At 46.9% G+C, this 20,077-nt stretch overlaps 1 protein-coding gene across 15 annotated transcripts in view; it reads left to right on the plus strand.

Moving 5' to 3' along the window:
- CUX1 (cut like homeobox 1) overlaps nt 1–20,077 on the plus strand; it is a 349,872-nt gene that overhangs the window by 302,554 nt on the left and 27,241 nt on the right. For 11 of the 15 annotated variants that reach the window (XM_036408962.2, XM_036408954.2, XM_036408960.2 and 8 more), the window contains 3 exons: nt 7,609–7,911; nt 11,052–11,240; nt 15,575–15,839. The exons of the other annotated variants lie outside the window; for them this stretch is intronic. In XM_036408962.2, the coding sequence (XP_036264855.1) occupies nt 7,609–7,911; nt 11,052–11,240; nt 15,575–15,839 (757 nt within the window). The remainder of the gene's footprint in view (nt 1–7,608; nt 7,912–11,051; nt 11,241–15,574; nt 15,840–20,077) is intronic. 15 annotated transcript variants of the gene reach the window in all.

Here is a 20,077-nt window from a genome sequence, read left to right on the forward strand (position 1 = left end):
TGTCAGCTGAGAACCCCAGAAGCGGGGTTCAGGCTGCCACTGCCACCAACGAAAGGTCTGGTGTTCGGAGATGTTGGAACTTGTCAGTGAGAGGGTCTTACAATCCTGGGTGGCACCGGCCTGGCCTGTTTGTGACTAACTTAGGTGGCTTTTCACCCTTAAAGCAGAGAACCTCGTTATTTTAAAGAGACCGTTTAGCTAAAACCCCTCTGGTGGTGGGTCTCTTCGGAGAAGAACCGGAGGAGGCTGCGATCAAGTCCCCGCCTTTCGGCACAGGGCTAGTGTCTCCGTCTCAGTCTCTACATCTGAACTCGGCTGGGAAGCATTCCAGCCTGGTGGTTACCGTGTTGTGGCCTTTGAAGCCGTCAGCACTGTCAGCTGGAAAGGCCCTCACGCTGGGCAAGGTCCTTCCAGGCCACCGGGGCTCCTATTGGACAGAGGACGCCAGCACCGGGCACTCAGAACCTTCTGCACTTCCTGGCACTGTCGTGCCACTTGCAGCTGCCAAGTCTCCTGTCCCTTCTGGCTCCATCTTTCTCTCTGCCTCTCCCTGCACTCCCTTTTCTCTTGTCCTTAATTTCCTCCCTCATTCACATTTACATGTGCCCGGCTGGGACCATGCTGCTTCCCCTCTCTGTTCTCTAACCCCTCGCTGGCCCCAGCCTTCATCCTTTCTCCCATCTTTCCATCCTTGTCTGTCTTTATAGACACTTGGAATTTCCTGGTTTGGCACAGGCTCAAAGCCTAAACTATGGACATAATGAAAAGTGGTGCATCAGACCAGCCGCCAGTTAAATAATGTTTGGGTTCTTGTCAGAATGTCACAGAGTACCCTGTCATTTTGTTTCAGCAACTTGTCCTTCTGAATGCACAGTTCGCCTTATGGCATGCCAGCAGTAAAAATGTCACTTACAATAATTACTTTTTTGGTGAAAATGCTTGCTGACTTCCTACCTTCAAGCTGTTTTTTACACAGTGGGGAGATAATAAGAAATGACTTTATCCTGACTGCTCAAATGAACACTAAATGGAATTTGGGTTATTATTACTGCAGATAGAGGACTGAGTATGGAAATTTAAACAGTGGGTCGGATAAACTGCAGAGAGATTTGCCTCTGAAAATTATGGTGGGTGTGTGTTTTCAGTTGGCTTCTATTGAAAACTTAAGGCAGCTGTTGTTTGCCTGCTGTTTTTGGAATATAATATTTTTTATAATCCTTTTATAGTTTCTGAATGGCTTGTGTGTTTCAGAGGGCTTGAGTCACTGTCTCTACTTTCTGCGTCCTACTAACCAAGCGACTCTTAGGAAGATTTGAAGCCTTGCAAAAGAAATTAATCCACACAGATCACTTGAAATGTAACACTTTGCTATTGCTGTCAAAATTGGATAGGTGGACCATTAGCTGGGCTTTTCAAAATGCAAATTACCCGTTTTCAGTTGTTCCAGTCCTGCAGGCTGCAGACTCTTTGAAAGCAAGGTTTGTGTCTAATTTATCTTCACTGCCTAGCAGAGTCCATGACACAGAGTAGGTACTTTAAAAAGGTTTGAGTGAGTGAGTGAGCGAAGGGAAGGCAGGAGGCTGTCATGGTGCTGCAGTGAGTGGCAGACAGAGGATGGATAGGAGCATGGAGGCTTTCCCCTCCTGATCTGGTTCAGATCCTTCAAAGACCACAACAGGGTCACCTCCAGGCTGAATACTTCCCAGCCGAGTGCAGATCTGGCTAAGCCCATGTGACCTGGACCAAGTCCTGTTACCTCTCTGAACCTCAGGCTCCTCACATGGAGTGCAGGGTTTATATTTTTGCCTCAGGACTGACACGAGAATTGAATGAAACAGTATGTAAGTGCATTTGTTTCCCTTTCCTCATCCCAGTAATGGATTGGCTTTTTGTGGCTCATCATCATGTTTTTTAGGCTCATGCACATTGATATGTGGAGTATAGAGAAACCATGTCCAGTCACTCCGCCACTAACAGCCACACAGGCACAGGCACCATCCAACTGTACAGGTGGGATGCTTAGAAAATAGAACATCTGACTAGTTTCTGGCTGTGCAGCTCTGGACACAATATCTTCTGTCTGTCAAAAGAGGGAAGTAGATATGCCTGCCTCACACAGTGAGGTCGTTGTGAGGATTGAATTAGTTCATTCCCATGAGCCTTCGCACAGTGCCTGGCACACAGTGCGTGCACAGGAAATGTTAGCTTACGTACTAGCTGCTGTTACAAATGATGTCTTCCTTCCCAAGACACCCCTGCTGCATGCAGCCTCGCCCAGAATGGCACCCCACATACCCGGTTTTGAAGGCCCCAGTGTAGAAAGCACCAATTTTCTCCTTCCTCAGCCCTCTCCCTGCAGACACTCAGCCCCCACATCCTGATGAAGCTACCTCCTTAACTTCTCTTGAACCGATACACCTCTCCTCATTCCACTCCCTGCCCTCCTCCAGGCCACCAACCGCTGTGTCAGCCTCCTCAGGACTCCTGCCCCAACCTTGGTATTGGCAGGTTCATTCTCTACTGAAGTGACAGTGAGCTTATTTGCTTTGACTTTTTGGTCTATAATATTTGAAACATAAAATTCCAGAATAATGTAATGAATGCCCATGTACCCATCATCACCCAACTTTAACCTTACCTTTTGGTTCTAATTCAATCCTATGTTTTTAAAAGAAGTAAAACATTAAAAGTGGAGCCGAAGCCCCCTCCCAAAGTTCATCCCTCCTGGAAGTCAGCTATGGTCCATCCTCCTTGCTCTTTATCATTCCTGTGCATGACTTTACAGCCTTGTATGTTCCAGGCAGACACCACAACATACAGCGCAGGCAAACGGCCAGCCTGCGTGCTAACGTTCTGCTCGGTTTTGTTCCACACCTTGCTCTGTGAGCTCACCGCTGTGCTTTGGATGCATGTGGCCCCGTCCTGACATTCTCGCTGCTGTTTATAGCACACAGTGTATTATATAAGTATGCCACAATCTGGAGACCAAGTCTTCTGGTGATAGACACTATTTCCAGTTTTTTGCTCCCTCAGACAAGGCCTCAGTACATGTCCCCAGAAGCAAAGCATTGCCAGGGTGAAGGACCTTCCCCTGACTCCCAAGTGCAGGACCCTAAATCAAAGGCTCTGCCCTAGAGTATCTCTTTGCCTTGTGTTCTTTTTGGTTGTTGTTCTTTGTTTTCCTTCAAGTTCTGCAAACTGAGAAGTCCAAGATCACAATGCCAGTAGGTTCTGTGTCCAATGAGTCAGCTTCCTGGTTCATAGAAGGCCTCTCTTCCCTGTGTTTTCACATGGCAAGAGCTGCCTTGTGTTCTTGCTGCACCAAGCTCATGCGTCAAACCAATCACATGTCTGGAACAGTCTACCTCTTTCTTTGCCACTCTTACTCTTCCTGACTTACCTGGATGTTTCCTGTTCATGTCTGGTGTCTACCTGAAATGATACTCTACCAGGAGGTCTCTCTGATCCTGAGGCCACAGCTGTATGCTTCCCCCATCTGACTCCCATCAAGACATCGTGCCCTGTACTTACTTCTATTTAATGACCATCTTCTCTATGGGTGTGAGCTCCAACAAGGCAGGGCCACCTTTGCCCATTCACTGCCATATTCCCAAAGGCCTAACTCCATAGACTTAGGGAATGAGTGAAAGAATGGGTGGAATGACACATCTTCATTTATTCTTTTCATCAGCACTTTTTTTCTAACTTTATATTGAAGTATATCTTACAAGAATTTTGGCAACCAAGATATAGAATAATTTCATCTTCCCCCAGAATCCCCTCATGCCCCTTTGTAGTCAAGTCCTGCCCCTCACCCCTAACAACCACTGATCTGTTTTCTGTCCCTATAGTTTTACCTTTTCCAGAATGTCATCTCAGTGGTATCATATATGATGTAGCCTTTGAGTCTACCACCAGCATCTCAGTCTTGGGCCAGGTATTGTGGAACAAATAGTAATAAGTCATGAGGTGATTTGTGTTGAATGTAAGGGACCTTTATATAAACAAATACATTTAATAACTGCTCTTTTTCTTAACATCAAATTTAGATTGTGTTTCATAGCAACAACTCTGTGGCAGGCTAGTTCCTCAGTACAATGCTTTCTGCATTTTTCAGTCACAGAAACCTGGGTGTTCCAAGAAGTGAAGAATCCAATTCAAGTTAACCTAGCTGGCTCGTAGAGGTAGCTTCCATCCCCAAGTTCAGTGTGTTAATGCCAAGCCCAGGATTCCTCGTTTTTCTTCTTAATTATTTTTAAGCACATGTTGGGAAGTAAAGCCTTATTCTTTAAAAAAAAAAATTATTGTTTTGTAAAGAAAAAAAGTAGAATTTCTTCTTTTCTGTTAAGTTAGGTTTCTTGTCTGTGGTGATGGTGAGTCAGACGAGCAAACACCAGTCTTCCCCAGACCCAGGAGCCTGGCCACCTTGCCAGGGGCTGTGGGAGCTCATTAAAGAGTTTGGTTTTGTAGTGCCGTCCTGCCTCAGGAGCTGTGTGCTTACTAGAAATAGCTTTCTAAAGAATGACTCTTCCTTCCCGTGATGCTCTGGCGTGTGGATTCCTTGGTATCTCCAATGGATGTTTGCTGTTTTAATCTGTCTGTGCCTATCCAAAAATGCGGCCCAGACTCTGCTTTCTGTGGCCTGCACCGGCGTCTGTGGGCACGTGTATCTGCCGGTGAGTCATTGTCCCCTAAAAAGCTCACTCGGCTTCAAGTTGTCTGTTACATTTTAGACACAGACTCAGAATGGAGGTGCAGACACAAGATGGCCCGGTACATTTCAAGGCCCACGTGAGGTTTTGATCTTGGGCGTTTGCCTTTGTCTGTAGCCGCGAGCCGGTCACATGTGGTGAGTGCTCTGTTCTCCTAAGGGTTCTTTATGGCAAAAAAATGCATGTGAACAGCTTGCAGAGAAGCCTCGGAGAGGGGAATGCACCACCACTTGAGTTATTCAGGGAGCTCTGCCTCAACCCACGCTCAGAACAAAACGGGGGAGAGCACTAGGGCAGTGGCACCATGCTGTTTGTTAGCCAGGCAGCCATGGTTTTGACCTTGCTGTGGGTTAAAGGACACAAACCTGAGAAGAAATCTGTTTATCATGTGGGGAATTCATGCCATCCTTGACAGTATACAGTGAGCAAGATGGATGATCTGCCAAATTGGTCCCTCGCATGGGTGAATCGGGGCAAATTTACAGTACAATTCCTTTGCTGCTTCAGATACAAAAATAACATTTGCTGGGTTTTATATCCAGTTGTCTGATGACCTGGAGGTGAGCAGAGAGAAGAAATCCGATTTGTAGGATTCATATTGCCTTAAAGATTTATATGGACCATTTCTGCCGTTATGTCTGCCTCTTTTACATCTTTCATAAGCCAGTGTTGTTGTTTTTTAACCTGATTTTCCAGGTTGAGGACATAGGTTTATGCGCTGGTAGAATTCCGTACCATTCTAGGACAATAAACGGGTTTGTTGGTTGAATTGCAGTTGTTTTATTTGGGATTTTATCTTTCTAAGTATTTATACAAATATCCCTTGTATTTAGAATACATTTACTATTTTCTTGGGTTCAAACTAGGTTGTTATCCTGTATATAGTATGTCTATCAAAGGATTCTCCAGTTATATGATCAACTGTAATTTATTTATTACTTAGTGTTACATTTTGTTTAGTAAGGTAGCGAGTATTTGGGGGGCACCTATATGTGCTGACGTTCACTGAGTGCTGATGTTCATCTCTCTGAGGCCATAGCACCCACATGACAATGCCCGGCCTTCCCCATCCAACATGGCTCCATGGGGTCTCACCATGTGCCATGCTCCGTGGGGTGGGGGAAGAGAAAGCGCCAAAACATGGAGCTAAAGGCAGATTTTACCTTGTGGATAAGACAGCAATGCAATGTTGCTTTGTATTTGCCACCTGGACACAGTCTTTCTCTATATTTGAAAACTAGAGGCCCAGTGCATAAAAACTCATCCACTGGATGGCGGGGGGGGGGGGGGGGGGGGGGGCCTCAGCCCAGCCAGACCCCTCTCACAATCCAAGAGCCCTCAGGGATGGGAGGCAACCCTGTGATCAGGGGAAGGCAATGCCCCCATCACACCTCTGCTGCTGCCATTGCCAGCAGCACAAGCCTCAGCCTGCCCTGGTTACCTGAGCCTCAGCTTGCCTGCACCTCAGGCGTTGGCTGCGCAGCCACCATCCATGGCTTGCCTGCACTTCGGGCTGGCCCTGGGGGGTGAGGGGATTGGAGGACACCAGAGGTAGGCACATGGAGCTGCCGGACCTGTCTGGGGGCGGGCCCGGCTATGCCACAAGTGTGCCACTCTGGTGGGGCTGAGGGGACTAGGCGCCACCATCTTTAAGGATGCGGCAGTCAATTAGCATATTCCCTCCTTATTGGCTATGGGCACCACCATCTTAGTGAGAGCATGATGCTTAATTAGCATATTCCCTCTTTATTAGATAGGTTTAGGAAATGGCCAAACCTTTTATTCCAGACATCGAGAATAGACGCCTGGTTTAATGGGTGATTCTAACAGAGAAGCCAGAAGGGACCACCCTCCACAGAGCATGAGTTGACACTCCCTACTGGGCACATGCAAAAACAAGATAGAGGTCCTCTTCAAGAAAGGCACGCATGACCCCATCTTTCCTGGTATGCGTTGTCAATGTGGCACAAAGCTTGGTTTTCAGAAATACCTCCGATGGTTTGACAGGAAACGGCAGGGGAGACTGCTCCTCTTCTGTCATTTCTCTCCAGTCTGGGTGCCTGGAGCCTTCTGGGATTATAGTGAGAACAGCCTTGGTTCCTGAGACTCAGCCCTGGGCTGCCAAGTGCCAGCTAGGGCTTTAGGTCTCCTTATCGAGGGTCATCACTGTGGTGGCCACACACCGTGGCAGCCCTTGTTTAAAATAATACATCCATTTGATTTGTTCCGAAAATTATGGACAAAATTAGTATGTGAATCACAATCTAGGTAAAGTACTTCTGAATTACAGAATTACTAGAGGCATGTGCCCTGACTAGGAATCAAACCATAACCTCCTGGTTCATAGATCGACGCTCAACCACTGAGCCACACCAGTGGGGCAATATGACTTTTTTTTTTTTTTAACAGATTGGCCCTTGTACTGAGTCATCAGAAACCTTTTATTTAAACCTATTGCTGTTCTTCTATTGCTGTTATTCTTTTTAAATATGTGTTTATTGATTTTAGAGAGATGGGAAAGAAGAGGGAGAGAGAAAGAAATACCCATGAGAGAGAAACATCAATTAGCATCTTCCTGCACAATCCTTACTGGGTATTGAGCCTGTAACCCAGGCAAGTGCCCTGGTCAGGCATTGAACCGGCAACCTCTTGGTGCAGAGGACGAAGCTCAACCAGCTGAGCCATACTGACCGGGCTAATTTTTTTTTTTTATACCAAAAATGAGTGGTTACTCTCAGTCAAAAAAAACTATAAGACAATTAAAGTAGATTCATAGACTGCCATGCTGTATCCTTCTTATACAAGGCATTCACTTACTGTCCTGGGTAAGGAAAGTAGATGTACATGGTGAAAGATGGAGGTTTCAGCCTCAAATTTCTGTGTGCTTTAATTACAGAAAGCACACCAAAGACGTCTGCCAGCTGCAGCCCTGCACCAGAATCACCAATGAGCTCGAGTGAATCGGTGAAGAGTTTGACTGAACTGGTCCAGCAGCCCTGTCCCCCCATTGAAACAAGCAAGGATGGCAAACCGCCAGAACCCAGCGACCCGCCTGCTTCCGACTCCCAGCCCACCACCCCACTGCCTCTCTCTGGACACTCGGCCCTCAGCATTCAAGAGTTGGTAGCCATGTCTCCAGAGCTGGACACCTACGGTATAACCAAGAGGGTCAAGGAGGTGCTGACTGACAACAACCTTGGTAAGTTCTCTCCGGAGCTGCTATTCCAGAGGTGGCAGGTCGCTTCCTGTGGAGTTTGTAGGTCCCAGGGGCCTCCGGCTGAGCCAGCCAGAGGTTTTAACTGTTTACAAAGCGTCCCTCTGTTGTGAACACTTAAGGGGCTCATAAGGGTGCTAGAGGTCTCCAGGTCGATCCCAGCTGTGCCCACTCTGGGACCTCTTAAAAGATAGGCATTTAGGGTTGCAGCCTACTCAGACCGCCCACTCCAACCACTCTGACTGCAGCGTGCCCAGTAGGGCCCTGAACCCTGTGGGCACAGAGCTGGGCAGGATCAGCATCAGCCCAGCAGCATCCGGATGGCACAGTGGAAGGGTCTGGCAGACTGGATTCAAACCCCAACTCTCCTTACTGTCTGTGTTACTGAGCAAGCTACTCTCTGAGGCTCCTCAATAAAACTGGAACAACACCGCCTGCCATGGGCTATGAGTAGCAGCCTTGCTAGCACTGCCTGGCATTCCTCTGCCTCATGAAGCTGCTTCCATTCCGCAGCCCCTTCCCCCACTCCTCTGGTGCTCTGTTTGAGGGCTCTCACTGAGGGCTTATGGCACCACTCATCAAATGGCTGCAGCTAGAATATTAGGTGTTCAGTCGTTTCAAAACACTGTGCTCCTGCAGGATAGTATTGGACCAAGTGGGCTTCTAGTTTAGGCATCCAGAGAATGGAATCGGCCACTCCCAAACACATAGCCTTATTACCCGGGAGTAAAGTCAATTAAAAGAGCATTGTTTTCAGACAAAATTTCCGGTTACTATGTCGTATATGAAAATTAATACCCTTTAATTTTTAAATGTTTTTAACCAAGATTTACTTATAATTAAATTATGAGGTTAAAAAAAAAAAAGCCTTGTTCTCTTCCGTGCATGTTAAAATGACACCAGAGAGTTTTTGGAATTTGCCCAGTTCCTTCAGGAGGGACCTGTGTATCTGTTTTCCCCAGGGGACAGGAAAAGAAGGGAGTAGCAGTGAAGTGCGTTCCAGGAAAGTTTGCACAGTGACCTCACAGCCTGGGGATGAGGCCAGCTTGTCTGCTTGAAGCCTTCCACTTAACTGCTTGTGCAAAACAGCACAAGAGAAAAGCAATATCCGCTGAGAACGTTTTTAATTAATTCATTAAAATAAAGACTTAGCTGTTGACTTTAAAATGGCTAATTCCCCTATGACCATCAATTAGTAAAATGTGCAGGGATCCCTAGACTTGTCATCCCCTACCTTACAGTCTTATGACACATCCAAGGAAGTAGACCTGATATAGTATTGCTGTTCCTTCCCTTATAGGAAGTATCATTTTATATAAATGTTGAAAATCAGCTGAAGAAAACTCTCCTTTTCTAAACTGATAAGTTGCAAGATCACAGTTATGAGATTTTGATCCTTAAAATCTCATCCTAATCCTTACCATTCATGTCCCCATCGGCGATGGAGTCGTAGCGATGATGTTCATGTGCAGACATAGCAGAAACCCACTGGTTTCTGGAACTTTGTTTCAAATACCGTGAAGCACGAATCGGTACTCTGAGCGGTGAGACTTTTGACTCCAGACAGATAACTTATGCCTCTGAGCAGGAACGCCAAAAGGCTCCATAGCAGTGTCACCCTGCTCTCAAAGGTCTCAGCTTCTCCAGGAAAGGTGCTGCCTCAGCTATGGGCATCTCTCAGTGGATTAATGAACACAGAGGGGGCCAAATTCCAGCGGAATTAGACAGCACAGATGGCCCTTAATTGAGACTCAACTAAGGCAGTGTCTTAATCTTTGGTCTTAATCTTTGGGATCTTGGGGTATTTGTGCATCAATCTCTTGAAATCATGCAGAATAGGTACGTGCACATTTCATCAGGTGAAGGTCTGTAGCTTTCTTCAGGTTCTTAAATAGATCTGGGATCCAAAATGATTGGGAGTCACTACTGTGAAACCTCTATAGAGGTAATACAGACCATTTTCTCAGACTAGTCGCTTGATTTTCCTCCCATACAACTAGGTGGATCAGCAAATAGCAAATAGCTGTTTATGTAGGTCACTTTCCTGAACATAGTAAGCTTCTTAGAACATAATAAGATCCATCTGCCAAATTAGAATGAGGTAAAACTTAAACAACCACAACAAAAAATGGCTAAAAACTTGGTAGGCTAAACTAAGAATTTGAAAAGCAGAGAAGCCACAAGTTTACAGAGTCAGTAAATGCCTCTGCCATTTCTCACAGCTGCCCCGTGAGCACAGTGACAGTGCTTCCCTGTCACAGACAGAGGACGTGAGGGACGGGAGCAGTAGCCAGGCATCCACAGTCACCCCCAGGAATTGTGTTCCGTGCACTTCATGATACCAAACACTGGCCTCTCTGAGCCCAGTCTCCACTTCTTCCTCATATGTCCTGTTCATTGAAGTTGTTCAGGATGTGCCTGGTTCTCGTTTGTACCTTTAAAAGTGGTGGCCCCTCTTAACCTGCAGCTTAATGGCCCTCACAGCGTTCTCCAGAGCGATGTGCCCTCTGAGAAGCCTGGGAGCAGGCTGCCCACCACGGCCCTGGGGAAGCGGCGTCACGAAAAGGCGCCTTGAGCTCCAGTGGGCAGAGGCAGCTTAGACTGCAGGAATGGGCTTTCGGATTGGAAACGGCCTGCTTTTCAGAAAAGCATAGCTGAGGAGCTCTTTCTCCTTCTCTTTCCTGCTGTGACTCTGGGTCAAGTGGCCCGTTTTCTCAGCAAGACCTGATAACCTTGAAAATCATGAAAGGAGCTGGTGCAGGCAGCCCTATGGTTTGAGGTTGGACAAGAGCGATCTCCCTGTGCGCTACTTAGCCTCCTGAGCTCAGGTTCGGGACTAACCACCTCAGATAAATGCAGCAGGTGTTACTGTCCAGGCCTCAGTTCACCCAGAGCCGGAAGCCCTGACAGAGACCTTGTGGTGTAAGCAGAATGCAGGAGTGGAACTGAGGAGCTTGTCACAAGCCTGGCTGAGGAAATGCATTGCAGAGTGCTTGCTCCGAGCCGGGACCCAGCTGGCCAGACTTTGGGCCTTTAAACCCCATGTCTGATTACAACCTCGACACGTACTTCCAAGACCCGAGGTCTCAATGATGACATTTCTCTTGGTTCTATTTTCTCTTCAGGTCAGCGCTTATTCGGGGAGACCATCTTAGGGCTCACCCAAGGCTCTGTCTCCGACCTCCTCGCTCGCCCGAAGCCCTGGCACAAGCTCAGCCTGAAGGGCCGGGAGCCCTTTGTCCGCATGCAGCTCTGGCTGAATGACCCCAACAACGTGGAGAAGCTGATGGACATGAAACGGATGGAAAAGAAAGGTAACTGCCCAGCCGGTTGCTTTCGCATTTCTAAGCGTGCTGTTTCTTTTAAAGCCTTAAGCAGAGCTGATGAGGAACATGGATCTATAACCAAGGGGCTATGAGGCAGGGCAAAGGATTTTTTACCATCATCCACCAAGGATGGGAAGATTTGTGTCATTTTCTACATGGCAGCCTAAACTCAAGGGCATTTTAGCACCAGGGAGCATTTTGACCATTCCTGATGGTCACCCTGGTGGTCAGTGTATCCTTTTTCTTCCTTCGGGAGAGTAAGGCCACCAAGAAGTGTGTGCCACAGTGCTTCGTGGTGGCTTGTGTTTGTTGTCTTTTGTCTTGTTTGGTGAGTGCAGTATTACATTTATTGCACATGCACCACATGCCAGGGACTTCCATATATTATCTTATTGGAGAGAGCGTTAATCCATGCTTTTGTAGATAAATACACTCAGGTTCAAAGAAGTTAGGTGCCTGGAAAATGGCAGAGCAAATTCCTGCCAGACAGCACTCCTGCTCTGAGGCGCCGAGGGGCCTGTGGAGGCCGCGGCCTCCTGGAGGGCTCTGTGCAGCACTTCCTCCAGCTCAGGGTTCACATTCTCCTTGTTCGCTGGAGGCTACACCATGGGATAAATCCTAAAGGATTTCCTTGGTGATGGGAAGTTATGCCTATTCCATCTCATGGTTTGCACTCCTACATGCTGCTTCTCATTAGTGAGTCCTCCCTTCAGAGGGGACAGTCCTGGGTCACTGACCTGCAGTATGAGCTCACTCGGTGGCTGAATTCAAATCCCTTAGATATGGAGATCCGGTGCAGCTGCTGGCCTGGCCATAAGAAGCTGTGACCGCCCTCCTTAAGTTAGCCTTTGCTGAGAAGCTCATCCAGAGAGTAGGCATGACAACCACCAATGTGGCTGTCCCTGGCCCCAACCCCAGCTCATCTGAGCCCAGGTTTATATCCTATGAATTCACCAAGGAGGCTGCTGTTCACCACCAGCCCAGCATCACCGTCTCATCCCTCCAGGGAAGGACTGGAGCTCCAGAGAGGAGCGAGTCTCTGATGCCTCCCCCAGGAGCTCGTGGGGCTGGCTGTTGTATCACATAGACTCCAGTTCCTGAGCACCTATTTGCCAGGCACTTAATCCACACAGCTCCATCCCATATAGATGGTGTCATCCAGAAAGATGAGTCTCTGGAATCATGAAACTCACATGATTTCAAGAGCTGGTATAAGTAAGGAGCAGGAATCCAAACTCATTCAAAGCTGCTGCTTTCAGCTGTATGCTCTCTACCTTGAGCTGAGTGCCGCCCCACTGGGACTGTATGCCCAGGCGGCCCTCCACCCCACAGGGGGGCCCCTCCAGTGGGCTCCTGCCCACCCTCGGGTGTGTAGACCACGGCTCTGACACAGGCCACATACTCGCAGGCAGCTCTAGACCAGGGTTGTCAACCTTTCAGACCTCAAGGACCATCAGCGGTCCACAGACACCAGTTTACAATCACTGCTCTAGACAGTGCTACCACCTCACCACCCAAGTTTTTAAAATTTATTTAAATTACAGGAAATTTCAAATACAAAAACAGAGAATGATACCATGAATCCAATATATCCATTACCAAGTTTCAGCAATTATCAGTGCTCATCCAAGCAATTTAAAATTTCCTGCCCTCAGGAAATACACTCCTTGATGTATTTCTCCTCCTGGGCCAGTGGAAGAGGGCCTTAGCCCCCGGAAATAAATATGGGGGGCGGAGGGAGGGTCCTTCAATTCCTTTCAACATGGGCTCTGGGCGCCATCTTGTGTTACAAAAGAGTTTCTGTTTCAGTGGGGCCCCTCCTCACCTCCCAAGATCCCTGAGCGCTGCAAGCCCCACTGTCTGCTCTCCCTAGTAGAGATGCTCACTAGATAAACCTTCACCAGCCCCAGTGGGAGACCAAGGCACCTGTTCCATCAGTACTTCCTGTGATTTCCATAGACTGCTTGTCACCCACCCAACAGAATGGGGCTGGTGGGACAGATTCGGCTCATTTCTTTCTGGCCTCTTAACTCTATCATATTAATGGGGGTGAGGAAGTGAGGAAAAGAGATTGGCCTTCTCAGTTGTTTCCTAATTCTAATCATAAATGGCAAGTTAAGTAGCCTAAGTTTCTCGGCATCTGTTAAATAAGGGTAAAAATGTTAACCTTTTCAGGTGTGAGGATTAAAAAAGAATGTACCCAGTATAATAAGCAGCACACATAAGTGCTCAGTAAGTGATAGTTACTAAGTATTCCTTCAAAATCAATGAAAATAAGTTGTGCTACCAGGCTAGCCTAGGTAAAAAGTCTGCACCAGGTAACCACACTAGGATTAACATGGACACTATGCTTCCTTCTCTTTGATAAAGCCCTTCTCCCTTTACACAAATCCTTTATTGCTCTTTCTTCCTTCTAAACCTTTCTCTACTCCAGTCTGCCTTCTGCTTTTTGTTACCTTCATGAGATGGCCCTTCTCCCAACACAGTCACAGCACCTAGACACACACATATATGCAGCCTCTGCCAGCTCATGGATGAGACTTCTCTCCCTGGAGGCCACAGATGCACCGTGACAGTCCATACTCTACTTCTGTGGCTCCCATGGACACAACCTCGGACCCTGCTCCCATGCTGTGGCCAGACGCAGCCACCATTGGGCAGGGCAGCCAGTGCTGCCCAGAACAGTCATCAGTTCTGTCACTTCCTACCTGTGTGACCTCAGCCTCTCTAAGCTTCAGTTTCTTCCTCTGTACAAAGGGGTGATAATTAAATATTTCTCATCTTCCATCAGTTTTAAGACGTTTCAAAGACTTTTCAGACCGTATTTCAAACTAGTTCACTAGAAAGATCACTATGGAGGATTCATTTTCTCAAGAAGCTTAGTAGTTAGTGACGAATAACAATCAGAGAATGAAGCACAGACAGCACTAATAAAACCCTGAGAACCTAAAAACCAGGGATCACCTTCCACTATCTCAGTCCATTTGGCACATCCCCAAGTGACTGTCACACTCTTAAGTCCCTGAGCCTTACAGCCAGCCACTCCGCACTGCTCCTCCTAAGCCGTATCCCACAGCAAAACAAACATCTGCATATGTACTCCCCTCATTTCCAGCTCCTGTGCCATTCTCCTCTCTTCCAGGGCAGGCCACATCTATGTCAGCCACTTCTCCACTCCTGGGTTGGCTCCTCCCTCCTCAAAGCTCATTCCAGCAGGCTTTAAGTCCCCTTCTCATCATCATCTACCAGCTTCCTGCTCACTCGCTATGCTTCCTCAAGACAGTGGCCCGGGATCACTGTCTTCCTCCATGTTCGCATCCTACCTCGCCCAGGGAGATTTTCTGACCCATCGGACCCATACATCACTTGGCCCTGATGTTTTTTGACCTCCTCAACCTTTGACTGTTCCTCAAATTTTGTTATCACCCATTACTCTATCTCTCAAAATCTAAATTCAGGTGTCACACTCACTGACCACATGCAACCTTCCTTCCATCTTTCCATGTTTCTCTGTTCATTCCACCTTACCCAAGATGGCCCCCAGACATCCTCTGCCCATCTCTCCAGCCTTATGTCTGACAGCTCCTCCTACATGACTGCCCCTTTTGCGTGCACACACACACACACACACACACAACACACTTTAACCATGCTGTTGTGTAACTCTGGGTCTCTGCTCATGTTCTTCCCACTTTATGAGCAGACTCCTACTTAATCCTTTGTCCTTCAAGATTCAGTTAAACATCATCTCCGGGGAAGCCTTCCCTGACCTCTCCCCAGGCTGACCTGAGTTACGTTCCCTCGGTGCCTTCCACTAAACTAGTCATACAGGGACCGACAGGAACCTCCCGTTATAACAGAGCAGGTCCTTGATGAATGTGTTAGGTTTCAGAATGGTTCTAGTTCAAGTGTTTTGAGATGTTCTTGTGAGAGGAGAGCAGATCAACCTGATGCCACAACCCACACAAAAGTAATCTCAATCAACCCTGGCCAGGTGGCTCAGTTGGTTGGAATGTCATCCTGTACACCAAAGGGTGGCAGGTTCTATTCCTGGTCAGGGCACATATGTAGGTTGCAGGTTTGATTCCCAGTTGGGACACATAGGAGAGGCAACTGATCCATGTTTCTCTCTCATGTCAATGTTTCTCTCTCACTCTATCCCCCTTCTTCTCTAAAATCAATAAAAACATATCCTCTAGTAAGGATTTTTAAAAAGTGATCTCAATCCAATTGTATACCATGTACTGTACTATGAGGGTCAGGGGCTTGGGCAGATGTCACATCTGGGCCTGCCCTCATTCTGACTTCTCTCCCTTCCCCAGCGTACATGAAGCGGCGGCACAGCTCAGTCAGCGACAGCCAGCCCTGCGAGCCACCCTCCGTTGGCATTGACTACAGCCAAGGCGCAAGCCCCCAGCCCCAGCACCAGCTGAAGAAACCCCGTGTGGTGCTGGCTCCTGAAGAGAAAGAAGCTCTGAAACGAGCATATCAGCAAAAGCCATACCCGTCACCAAAAACCATCGAAGAACTCGCCACCCAGCTCAACTTGAAAACCAGCACTGTCATCAACTGGTTCCACAATTACAGGTACGATCCGACTCTCAGCCCAGGAAATCATGGCTCCGGGAGAACACGCTTCCAGCCCTTGGGCAGATCTGTCCCACAGCGTGGCCATTAATGGCACACAAGGAGGATCCTCAGTGTGCCCCCTAGCCTACTGGGGTCTCAGAACTTGGTTAGTTCTCAGTAATTTAGCCAGTTAGGTGGTTTTTTATGTTTACTGGCATTCTTAACTCCAAAGATATAGGGTCATATAGTTACAAACAGTCCACACCCATGACAAGGAAAAAATTTCCTCTAATATGTATCACTTAATACGGGAAAGCGTAGGCATTCATGGTTCGATAGTAATGAATGTTCTTAAGTGATTTTTGCATGCTTTCTCTGGGTCATTTATGGTATTGTTTTCCAAATCAGTTTGATTGGTTTTGTAATTAAATTCAGTTGTGTAAAACCCTTTTTGAGGAGAAAGTTCATGAGTTAATGAAGATTCACTGAGCATCTACTAGACTTCCAGACACTGAGCCAACACTGTATCTCTCTATCCTCATAACTATATGATGGATATAGTATTGTCTGCATTTTACATGAAAAATATAAAACCAGAGCAAGAAAAGGCTAAGTGATCTCCTTTAAGAGCAAAGTAAACTGAGGTGACGTTTGATTAGATAGTGGAAATTCACTGAAAGATACGAGTTGTTGATCATAGCTGTAACAAGACTTCTTACTGCTGGAAACCAAGAATTTCCCGTGGCCTGGTGGAAACTACTGCTGTTTTCATTTCTTATAAGGGGCCATCTCAATTGTAAGTTCCATCAGAACTTCATTTTCTATAGGGCTCAATAAAACTAGGGCCAGTACTCCTATGCAGCTACTGTGGGCAGGGCTCTCACAGTTATCTCAAACAAGTGGCAGGCAAGAGATCATAGCCAGTCAAGGGCTAGAGGGAGGAGTTGTCTCTCTAACTGGGCCCTGTATCTGATAGGTTCTGCTGGAGTTTCCGAAGGAGCCTAATAAACCTCCCAGCTTCTGAATAAATTGGAAATTTTTTAAATTTAAGATGGGAGCCAAAATAGCATCTTTATTTCTGATAAAGGCTAAGTTAACAGATGTAGCTTAGTGTGAGAGCTGAATAGACCTGCTACCTCAGTGGTCGGCAAACTGTGGCTCGCAAGCTGCAGTTTGCCGCTCTGTTGCCTAATGAGTTTGCTGACCACTGCATAAGGCATTACCCTTACCCAGAAATTTTGACTTCAGGTTAAAGGCATTAGTACATTATTAAAATGCCTTTTAAGTGTTTTTTCCCTAAGGCAGTGATCGGCAAACTCATTAGACAACAGAGTGGCAAACTACGGCTTGCTAGCCACATGTGGCTCTCGAGCCACAGTTTGCCGACCACTGTGCTACCTGATCCCTAGAACCTTATCCACAGAGATTCATACAAGGACTGGCACACAGTAGTACTCATGGCAGCACTGGATCCAGGCTAGCTCCAACAAGGACAAAGAATTTATAGGAACTGAGTACAAACAGCTTAATCATAACTCTGGACAGCAGTGCATGAAGCTATAGATTACTGAGTATCTAGTAAAAGGTGCTACTAATGACAGAATATCTTCAAAACCATTTTCCCTGGTCCTATTGGGGCCACCTTTTCTCCAGATCTTGTTCAGGCCTCAGCTAAGTGTCAATCACTGCCTCCTGGACAGAGCACACACTCTCCAGCTTTCTCAGCTGTCATCACTCAACTTTCTGGTCTCCTGACCTCCATGGTGGTCAGCTGGTCATTGTGGAGATGCAAATTCAATTATACACCCTGGATAAAAATAGAGGAGAGAGGAAGAATAGCAATAACACCTCATGACTTAATAAATGAGCTCAGTTCTGGATCTAAAGTAGATGCTTCATAAATGCTTTCTTTCAAAAACAACTCCATATCAAAACAGGCAGAGCTATGGAGAGCAAAGGGCAGAGAATAGCTTTTAGCTCCAGAGATCTGGAAAAATATCTGGGAGGTATGAGGTATACAGGGTCATGAAAGAAGAACAAGAATGTTATAAGCCATAAAATAGGCCACCTTACCACAGGGCTTCACACAAGGACTTGCACACAGTAATACTCAGCACACTTCACTGAATGTGTTTAATTCCTAAGTGAGAAAGCAGTTTCTTACATTCTTTCTGTGGGAGTTAAATAGCAGCATTGATTTTATTTTCTGCTGCCCCCCCGGGAACCTTCAGGGAATACTGCTTGGATCAGTTTTTGCCCCCATCCAAAAAATAAAACTTTACTTCCTCTTACCCTTTCACCCTAAGGAAATGAGAAGTATCTTAGAGTGACCATTTACCTAGGAATTCGACCAGGATTGCCAGAACAGCATACCACAGAATGCCTGGTCTCCTGGAAGAGCAGGTCCACCCAGTAAAAACTCTTTCAAACCTAAAAGCCATGGTGGCCTTTGAACCTTGCATGACACACCTGACAGCCAGATCTGTTCCTGGGACTTGGTCTTGCTAGACCAGAAGACAATCTTCCTCTTAGACATGGAGACAATTCTAGGCCAAGAAGGATGATGTCTTATATCTGTTGAGCACAGAATATAGGGTGGGGCAATGATAAGTTTACAGTTGTTTGTGGGAAATAATACAGTAATTAATAAATAGTACAAATATAAACTTTGTTTCATGTATTAATATTCACAATTGTAAACCTACTTTTGCCCCACCCTGTATATGCCAAACACTGAGCCAAGAGCTTTATAAGTGTTACCTTATTAGACCCTCCAATCAGCAGTTGAGTGTAGTGCTGCCAGCCCCGTTTTACAGAGAAAGGTTATACACACTGAGCTGGTGAGGATGGCAGCCTGGAACCCATGCCCCCAGGCATGAAGCTGCCCCTGCCCTCCCCTAGCCCATCTACCTTAGCCTTAGCACGTTCACATCTTCACATCAAGCTCAAAAAGGTTAAGGAAATTATCTAAGTTACATGGGTAGGAAGTGACAAAGCCAGATTTTAAACCTAGGATTGTCAGTTCTAAAAAGCCTTTGCCCTGTGCTGGGCCAGCCTGCCCCTGAGACTCAGAGTTAGCATTTGGGCCTGTGACCTGGCTAGACTGAACCTTTAGCTGCCCTCCTAGCCTCCCACCTCCCCAACAGGGAGGGTAGGATTAGGTGTTCGCCCCAACTAGCATTTTCAGCTGCCAACAGGCTTTAAAGCCAGCAGGGCGGTTTGCCCTCCCAGCACAGTGCCCAGGAACCTGTTGATAGGAACTGCCATTTCTCAGGCTCCCACAGAAGCCCCAGAGAAGGAGCAAAGTCTTCTGTGCCCCCTGGGAAGACTTCAGGACCTCACCCTATACCTCACGCTCAGAAATCGTCTTCAGAACAAGAGTCAGAGCTCACCCTCTGCTGGGAACAAATAATTATGTAGCGGATAGCGCTGACTACAGCCAGATTTTCCTTGGCTCCAACACTTCCCACATCCAACAAAGGACCTGACATATACTGAGGTCTCAAAAACATTACCTTTATTGAATTATATTTACTGCAGAAAATATTTTCCTGCATTCTTCATCCAAGGGCTTTCTGCAGGACACTGGACTTGGTCATTTACCTGAAGATCCTTTTCCACTAACACTGGCTTTTTCAGCTCTTTGGAATACACTCCTAGAGAGACTTCTGATTGAGCCTAGTGCCATCAGCATGATGGGAGGAGAACATCTGGCACACAAAGGCTTACTAAGAGCCCTTCATGGTGTCTCCAAGGCCTTGGAAACAGAGACGACCAGGGCCCGTTATTTCCTTCAGACTCAACGTGCTGGAGCACATTCCCCACTGTCAGCTGCACAATTAAAACATGCTTGAGGCACATCTTTGGGCTCCTTCATGCTTGATCAAAGTGACCCTTCCCTGGTCTTCTCCTTTCAGAGGAGGAAATTAGTTGAAACATAATTTGATGGAATCCCACTTAAGCCTTGACCAGAGCCCCTGACCTGTGGCTCAGAGAAAGGTTATGGATGCTGACGGTTTCACTCTGGGCATTGTCTCATAATTGGTTCATTCTCTCTCTCTTGGCCCTGAAGTCCTGTATGTCCATTTATTCCTGTAGACCAGTAGGCACCATGCTAGGCCTAGGGTGTGCAGAGTAAATGGGAACTGGCCATTCCCCGCTGAGTTAGGGGTGGGGTGGGATGGAGCTGGAGATGCCATTAGATAAGTAACATTGGCGCTCCAGACTGGCAATGCCACCACGGGTTAGGACAGCTT

This window comes from Pipistrellus kuhlii, unplaced genomic scaffold, assembly GCF_014108245.1.
Source record: "Pipistrellus kuhlii isolate mPipKuh1 unplaced genomic scaffold, mPipKuh1.p scaffold_m20_p_4, whole genome shotgun sequence".
Taxonomy (NCBI): Eukaryota; Metazoa; Chordata; class Mammalia; order Chiroptera; family Vespertilionidae; genus Pipistrellus; species Pipistrellus kuhlii.